This window comes from Mustela nivalis (assembly GCF_964662115.1).
Source record: "Mustela nivalis genome assembly, chromosome: 1".
Taxonomy (NCBI): domain Eukaryota; kingdom Metazoa; phylum Chordata; class Mammalia; order Carnivora; family Mustelidae; genus Mustela; species Mustela nivalis.
The window spans coordinates 2,719,466-2,728,247 of NC_139020.1; the positions used below are offsets into that span (position 1 = coordinate 2,719,466).

Here is an 8,782-nt window from a genome sequence, read left to right on the forward strand (position 1 = left end):
CCCCGCATCCCCGCTGCGGTCCCACGGCCCCCCGCGCCCCGAGGGAAGAGGACGGCCACCAGTCAGCAGTTGCTTGTGTCACCTGCTCTTTATTGACTGCCTCGGGCTGCATCGTGGGGGGCGCCCTGGGGTCCCGGGAGCGGAAGGACAGAGGGGAAGGGCGGGGGGAAGGCGGTCGGAGAGGACGGGTGGCCGAGAGCCCAGGCACACGGGAGCCTCCGCCACATGGACCTCAGGGCACCCGGGAGACGTGGGCAGGACTCGCGGCCGGGTCCTGACGGCGGGCGCCCACCAGCAAGGGCCAAGGTGCCCCCGGCCAGCCCCGGAGACCCAGAGGCGACCCGGAGCCTGCATCCTCGGGGAGCGCGGGGCCGTTGTCTCGAGCCGCCGGCGCGGCGATGGCTTCCACCAGCTGGCCGGAGCGGGGGGTCGGGGTCACCCTGAGGCCACAGCACCCCAGGCCGAGGCCCCGAGCCCTCCGGTCAACCCTCTCGAAGCCTCGTCCCCCAGAGAAGAGGAGAAGGAAATGAGCACAGGGAAAGCAACGGGAGGCGACACCCCATTTTCCGCGGCTCCCCCGGCGGATGGGCCGTGGGGCAGGCGCGGGGCAGCCGAGGCCAAGGCTGAGCTTAGGACGAGGGCGCAGAGCTGGGCTTCTCCTCCCGCGACACGGGGATGGCTCTCTCGCTGTGGCCAGCGTCCACACCGGACGGGACCTTGGGGCCGGAGAAGGTCAGCATGCCGTCCGCGGACAGGGAGCAGGAGAGTGCCGACTGGTCCACGTCGGACGGCAGACGGTAGCGGCGGTGGAACTCGCGGGAGATGTAGCCGTGGTCGTCCTGGGCCGGGCGTGGGGAGGGGCACAGTCAGAGGCAGCACCGCCGGGGGCCGCCGACCTTCCATGGTGAAGGCACCACGGGGTCCAGCCCAGGACGCTCCCACGCGGAGGGGTGGGAGGCCCAGAATGCTCCGTGGAGGGCCCCGGCCTCCGGGCTGCAGGTCCAGGCCAGCCCGGGGCCAGACTTGCATGAGCGGCTCTGACCCACCTCAAACTGGGGTCGGATTGGCGTTTACCCGTGACCCACACCCGGCCCCCCGGGTCAGAGCCTCGGCCCCGGGGCCAGACCTCATCCTCCGGGCTCGGAGTGGTGTGGACCCCAGCACCACGCATGGCCCAGGAAGGGAGGGGCGGGAGACACGGAGGCAGGGCCTCCCGCCCCCCGGCCTCCCCACGTAGCTTGCCCAACCATGACCAGAAAGCCCGGCCTCTGCCCGCCGAGAAGCTATGGGGCCGGGCAGGCCGCGACCTCCCTGAGGTCTCTGCCACCTGCGGGTCCAGCAGGCAGAGAACAGATGCGGCGTCTGGGCCTCGGGCCACGCCTTGCACTCCCGGCTCAGCCGTCACGCGTGGGCTTCCGTGCACATCCGCATGGGCTCCAAGCTCGCCCTGCCGGCACCCGGCGTCTCTCGGGAGGCGCCCTACTCGCACCCCTCACCCGTGCGATGTGGAAGGAGCCGGGGCGGCCGGCGGGCGGGGGCCGGGCCCCGGGGGGCCGGTGCGAGGCGCCGGACTCACCTGCCTCTCGTTGTGTTTGCCGTGGATCTCCACAAAGCCCTCCAGCACCTTCACGGCGAGGTCCTCCGGAGAGAAGTGCTTCACGTCCAGGAAGATGACGAACTTGTCTCGGTCAGATCGGACCTGGAACCCGCACGCCGGTCATGTGGGTCCGCCAGGGCCGAGGTTCTGGCGGGGCCGGCCAGAGCGGCCCGTGTGCAGGGGCCAGCGTCCCAGGCCCCAGGGACCCGCCGCCAACGGCCTCGTTGGGGATGGACTGTGGCTGGGTAGGGTCAGCTGGGTATGGGTCAGGAGACCCGTTCCAGGTCGGCTGGCGGGCAGGCTGGACCTAGCGCTCTGAATAAGGTCACAGCCCTCTGCTCCGCGAGTGTCGGCCGAAGGAGGTGATTGGCACTGCCTCTGCTCCCGGCCGGCCTCTGCTCTGGGGCGGTGGGGGAGACCTGGCTGCTCCAGACCTTTGGACCCTGGGGTCCGCGGTGGGGCTCAAGGAGGGGCGGCCAGCGGTCTGGTGGCTCCCCTTTGGGCCGGGCCCTGTGCACGCGGCCCACCCACCAGGCTTCCTGGGGAAGGAACAGGTGGAGAGCGGGGACCCCCACACCCGCCTGTCCGGGGTTGCTCCGGGGCTGGCACCGCGTGGCGTACATCACAAACCGCCATGGGCCATGCACTGCTGGGAGGGAGGGACCCTGCGTGGGCTCGGGCTCCCTCCAGACCCTTTCTCAGAGCCCTGGGAGGCTCCTCGCTGCAGGTCACAGGGAGCCGTCAGGGATTTGGGGGGAGAGTGCCTCCACCCGACCAGAAGACCCCAGACGTGGGACACGGGGCTGCCTCGGCTCAGGGCCGGCCCCCGGGAAGCCCTCTTCCCCTCCAGCCACGGCCGCGTGCTCCCCCGACCGGCAGGAGAAGCCAGCCGGCCGGCGGTCTTACCTCGGAGACGCCGGAGTCCAGCACGGTGCGGAAGAGGGACTGGCGGTAGTAGGGGCTGATGGTTGAGGACAGGAAGGGCAGCAGGTCGTACTCGAAGAGACCCTCACCGAAGAACTGGTCGAACAGCCGGCTGGGGTAGAAGGGGCCCAGCGCGCGCTTGAACCAGGGCTGCTGGATGGCGATGTCCATGCTGGGCGTCGGCGGCGCAGGACCCGGGGCCGGCGGGGAGTCGGGCGGGGGCCTCTGGGCAGTGCGGTGCAGAGCCCCGGGGACCGTCCTCCGTATATATGCCCACGACAGAATGGAAGCATTAGGGGGATTTGTCTGGAAAGCGTGAGCTCAGGGAGAAGGCTGCCCGGTCAGCAGAAATGTGGCTCGGGCTGAGTGCCCGCCTCTCCCGGCCCCGGGCGTGCGACGCTGACCAGCACGGAGCCCAGGACCCCAGCAGGACAATGTCCCCGAGGCGCCTCTCCCTACAGCTCTGCCCCCGCGCTCACCCGGGGGGCGGTGGAGACTTTCATCCCCGCGACGGCATGGGGAGCCCCTGCTTAGGGGCCACTTCACAGATGAGGACTGGGCTCAGCGACAACACCCAGATCCCCAAACCACACAGCTCCGGGGGACGGGATACCGTTTCTCTTTTCTTTCCTTCTTTTTTTTTTTTTTTAAGATTTTATTTAATTATTTGACACACAGACAGAGATCACAAGCAGGCAGAGAGGCAGGCAGAGAGAGAGGAGGAAGCAGGCTCCCTGCTGAGCAGAAAGCCCGATGCGGGGCTCGATCCTAGGACCCTGGGATCATGACCTGAGCCGAAGGCAGTGGCTTAACCCACTGAGCCACCCAGGCACCCTCTCTTTTTTTTTTTTTTTAAGATTTTATTTATTTATTTGAGAGAAAGAGAGCTCACAAGCAGGGGAGCAACAGAGGGAGAGGGAGAAGCAGGCTTCCCGCTGAGCAGGGAGCCCGACCTGGGACTCGATCCCAGAACCCCAGGATCACGACCTGAGCCGAAGGCAGACGTTTCACCAATGGAGCCCCCCAGGGCCACCAGGATATCATTTTTCAGAACAGCATTCCGTCTGTCACTTCCTTCTGATGACAAAATGGACACAGAGTCATAACCTCGAGGAAGACAGAAAACACCAGGAAGAAACTGAAAACGGGGGCGAGGCTGACGTGGGGTCTGTGCGTCCGGACAGGGAGGCGGGCTGGGTCCGGCAAGGGTGGAGAGATTGTGTCACGGACTCGGCCTGGACATCGCCCCCCCGTGTGACCTCTCACCAGGCTTTGGCCGGCCAGCCCCATGGCCAGCGTCCACTATTGCTCATGAGGCCCTGGGACCGTGTGGCTCCTCCCGCTGTGGCTCTGGCCGGCGGCTACCCAGAGGGGACCGGCCACCCAGTATATTCCTCAGCAGCCTGGCCTCCGGGGAGCGCGTCCCTGCAGTGACACGCACCCACGGCGGGGTGGGGTGCCCACCCCCAGCCCCCCGGACCTACCCCTCACTGCACAGTCTGGCGCCAGAAGCTTCTTTGTCCTCGGGGCCTGGGTCCCAGCGCAGCTCCTAGCAGCGTCCGCGGGTGCTGGCGGAGGGAACGCGCCCTCCAAGCGCCCGAGCATCGTCACATGCTCCCCTCGCGCCCTCGCGCCCCGGCCCCGGCTGGTCCCGGAAGAGCGCGAGCAGTGGGAGCCCCAGAGCGTCCCGCACACGCGCTCTGGACCAGACCCCCCACCGTCTCCCACCCGCTTCGCACACAGCACCCACCTGGTGGCAAAGGGCCCTGGAAAATCTGGAAGGGCCACCTCTGCTCTGCAGTTCCCCAGATGTCAGGCAATGAAGGCCAAATTAGGGCAGCGATGGTCCGTGCGGCAAGTTCCCGCAGGTTTACAGGAGGGAATTGGAGCCCATCACTGTCCAGGGCAGACCTGAAGTTCGCCCCAATACCCCAGAGCTGGGGGTTCATCCAACAGAGCCCTCGGGCCCAGACCTCAGCCCCGTCTTGTGAGCCGCCAGGCTACAACCGCCAGAGATCGTGCACAAGGCCAGGACCCGCTCCAGGACCCCGCGAGGGCTCGGAGCCCATCCTCTAGTGCCTCATGGGGATGGGGCCAGAGGTGTAAGCCAGCCTAGGGCAGGGCCCTGGCATGGGCACAGAGCGCACAGCCCAAGAGTGCCCCCACGTTGTTCTGTCCATCATCCTCAGACCCAAAAGCAGACCTTTTGCGATGAGACACTTTTTTGAAAAGGTCTTTATCAATCCAGCTTTCAAAAGAGGATTTTTTAAAAAAGATTTATTTATTTATTTGTCAGAGAGAGAGAGTATACGCAGGGTGGGCAGCAGAGGGAGAGGGAGAAGCAGGCTCCCTGCCCAGCAGGGCGTCTGATGCGGGGCTCCATCCCGGGACCCTGGGATCATGACCTAAGCCAAAGGCCGATGCCCAAACACCTGAGCCTTCCCGGTGTCCCTCCAAAGACACTGATGGGAGCACTCGACTTGGATTTGTTTGTTTGTTTGTTTCAAATAACATTCTTACTAGAGAAGCGAGGCACTGCCATTGTTCAGAATTTGGACCGACAAATAAATCCAACAGTGGGGGACGTGCCCATCGTCCTAGCAACCCCGGAGTCCTGGCAGAGAGGAAAGGCACGGCTTTCCCGTCTGGCTCAGTGAGCCGGGGCTCGGGGGCCGGAAGCAGCCAGAAGGCCTTCGCAAAGGAAGATGAGCCGTGAAATGCCAACAGCTTCTCAAGACGCGTACAGGGTGGGCCAGGCTGGGGATCTCGGGAGTCCGGGTCCTGCGGGCCGGAGATCAGGCACAGCCACCTGTCCTCCCTGCGACGAAGACGCCCCAGAGCGTGGCAGAGAGTCCTGCGGTCGCGCTGGGCCGTGAGTCCAGGACACCATCCCCGGGCGTGCCCAGCCACCAGGCCTGTCTCCGGCATCGTGCGATCCTACTCACCGGACAGGCTGTGCTCTGACGTGTCTGCCCCTCTGGCCTGTCCTGGAGACCCCGAGGACATGTGTTCAGCCATGGCACCTGTGAGGTCCCCCAGGTCAGAGAAAAGCCGAGGAGACGCACAGGTATGTGGCTCTGACTCCTGGGCCGGTTGTGTGCAGGGCAGGGGCTGCTCCCCGGGGGAGCAGGGGAGCGAGTGAGGAGGACCAGAGCTCCCTCACGGGTGGCCCCAGGCTGGCACGCCACGCCCCTGAGCCACGCTTTCCTCCCCGGGGCCTGTGCGAGCCGGCGAACGTGGGCCGATCGTGGCCTTTCTCCCCCGGCCGTCTTTCAGCTCTCCCCCGGCTCCCCAGCCCCAGTCCGGGAGGGTCGCCGTCACCTTCCCTCTGTGTCCCGGACCTCGACTCTGGGGACAGTGCTGACCAGCCCGAGGCTGTCCCCTGCCCACCGACCGGGGCTGACCTTGGCCTGAGAGGCAGGTAAGGTTGCCGTGGGGTGGGGGAGGAGTCTAGAAGCCAGGGGCGGAGGCGGGCAGCCAGCTGACACGGAAGGTGACCACAAGACACCACGTGGGGCTCAGCCAGGCCCAGCTGTGCGGTCCTCGGCGTGTCCTGAAACAGCCACCTGTCAGGGACAGGACGGGGGCCCAGAGACCCAGGCCGGCCCTGCCCGGGACCCCAGCCCACCCTGCTCTGTCCCCTCGGCCGGACCCACACTGCAGGTCGAAGAGGAAAAGGAAATGTCTAAAAAATCAAAGAAAGAGAAAGGATGTCTCTGCTAAAGCCAGGGAAAGGAAGGGAACCGGGAGACAGTCTCCAGATGTCTGCTGAGGTCCTGCCCTGCCCACGCGGGGCACAGAGACTGTCCACGCGGAGACTGGGACCCGCGGGGATGGGGCTGGACAGGCGCTGAGAGCAGAGGCAGCACGGGAGGGGCTCCGAGGGCGGACGGGCCCCAGTGTGCGCTCTCGCCGGGGCTCTGGGTGCAGAGAGGGCGCAGGGCAGAAGGGCCAGCCGGCCGGGGGAGGGGGCCATGGACGTCAGGGCCAGCCCCTGGGAGGTTTGCCCGTGTCTGTGTCTGTGCGTGTGTGTCTTTGTGTGTATTAGTGTGTGTGTCTGCCTGTATTGTCTGTCTGCATGTGTGTCCGTATGAGTGTGTGTGTGTGTCAGTGCTTACGCTAGTGTGGTCTCTGTGTGTCAGTGTGTGTCTGTGTGTCTGCAAGCAGGGTCTGGGGGAGCAGGAGCCACGGTCCCCAAGGTCATCTCTCTCTGCCATCTGAATGCGTCAGGAGCTGTCGGGAGCATTTTGTCAGACCCCGTGCAGCCGGCCGGTCGGCAGGAAGTGTGCGGCGTGTGGGGGGAGCCCTCCCGGGGGCGCCGTGCCCCCGGCATTGTTCCGGAGCCCGGCTAAGCCTGCCTTCAGCAATGGGCATTGGGCTGCACTGGAGCTGAAGGCCGGCCGCTCTCACACAAAGCCCGGTATTTGCTTATCTACAGGATTCCCATCACGCCAGCACTTTGCCGGCGCGCTCACAAAGCCCCGGCACCCCGATTTTCCACTCCAGGGACCGGCGGGGCTCACCGGCAAATCCACACAGTGCGGGCCCGCGGGCGTGGCCCTGCGTCAGCGGGAAGGCACCGGCGAAGCCCTCAGCCGACTCCCCCCAGGTTGGCCCCCGAGTCCTCTGCGGCCGTAGGCAAGGAGGGACGCACATTGGAAACCCCCCGAACACAGTGTGCCGGGGACCGAGACCCCGTCCTGGCTCCGCGGGCCGTGTGAGGCCGGGGACAGCGATGCCACGTCCGCTCACTGGCGCATGGCCCTTCGATCATCACCACCTGGGGGTAAAGGGCTAACTCGCCGACCTTGTTCCTACGACAAAATTTTTCACAAGTCCTCACAAGTGGAGAGAATGACCCAGTGAGCACCCCACATGCACCAGCCGGTGTCCACCAGGCTACGTCTCGCCCCGGCTTCTCCGAAAGCAGCCCCGGCTCAACGCCCTGCGAGGGGCTGCGAGCCCAGGGAGGCAAGAGTGAGGCACCCTAAGGACATACAGAGAACACGACGTGAAGAATCGCGTGTGCCAGACCCACGGGATGTGGCCGGACGCCTTCAGCCTCTGGCCACGGCCCCAGCGGGTGCATCTCGGAGCAGCGGTGTAACCGCGGGGTCTTTTCCACGAGCGCCCCCACACCGTGGACCCGCCTTACCCAGCCTCCCCCCACCAGCTCCCCGAGCAGCCCTGGGAGAAGCAGAGCTGCCAGGGGTCAGGCAGGGCAGCCAGAGAGCTGCTCCCCACCATGTGGGGGGCCCCACCGCGCCCCCCCGCCTCTGGCCCTGTGAGCTGATGTCTCCGAGTCATTTAGGACCCCGGGTCTATGTCCCAGATACAGCAGGCCCGCCCATAGCGTCTCCTTCTGCAGCTTCTGCACCCGGGGTTGATGTCGGAGCTGTGGCTGCCTCGCACAATGGGACGGCGGAGGCGTGTTTTCCACTTTTCTCTCCTCTGGAAGAGTTTCTACGAAACAGGAGCCGTGGCCGAAGTGTTAGGGAAACACCAGCGAACATCGAGGTCTGATGTTTTCTATTTGGGGACGTTTTTCCCACTGATTCCGTTTTCGTAGTGGTGCCAGGACCCCCGGTCTCCGCGCTGTGCCTGAGCCGACCGCAGGCTTCGGTCCTCCCTGTCCTTGAGCACACCGTGGCCCGAGCCCGGTGTGGAGACACCCTGCGGCCACGGCACCTGCCGGCTCAGGTCTCTGCGCAGCCCCGGGGCCGTGCACCTGCTGTTCCCCTCCGGCCGTCGATGTTTGCCTCACGCGGGCCGCGGGCCGTCGGCCTTGTCGGAGCGCTCAGCCCTCTGCGCCGCTCAGTGGGGCCTCTCTAAGGGGTATTGTTTTCTGTTCCGTTCATTTCTGCTCGTCCTACTACGTTCTCCCTTCCGTGTTCTCTGGATTAATTCTACTACTCATCATTTTACTTTATTTTATTTTATCTTATTTATTTAACTTTTGTTTTACTTTGTTATCTTATGTGGTTTCTAAGCTGTGCGATCTCGCGTAAGCATGGAGAGTGCTGGGCTGTGGGAGCTCGCGGGGTTCGGTGGGAGCAGGCTGTGGACGGAGGGAGCCCGCGGTGGGAGCCTCCCCCAGGCCTGGCTCGCCACACGGCGCACAAGAGCACGGATCGGAGCTGCACGGACGAGCCTGTGGTTGGACCCCGAGGCTCCACAGGACGTTCCTGTGGGTGTGTATCATTGCCCTGAGCCCACACCGACTGGAGGCAGCGGCTGGGACGCCAGTCGGGGCATCTGCTG

General features: G+C 65.5%; 1 protein-coding gene across 1 annotated transcript; it reads right to left on the reverse strand.

The window, feature by feature from the left end:
• Positions 1-629: 629 nt before the first annotated feature.
• On the reverse strand, positions 630-2,971 carry CRYAA (crystallin alpha A; the record flags this gene model as incomplete). The annotated part of the gene is made up of 3 exons (XM_082721341.1): positions 2,504-2,971; positions 1,577-1,699; positions 630-839 (listed from the first exon to the last, which is right to left on the reverse strand). Exons 1-3 carry the CDS (start codon positions 2,690-2,692, stop codon positions 630-632), a joined length of 522 nt encoding a protein of 173 aa, XP_082577467.1. The 5' UTR covers positions 2,693-2,971.
• Positions 2,972-8,782: the final 5,811 nt, after the last annotated feature.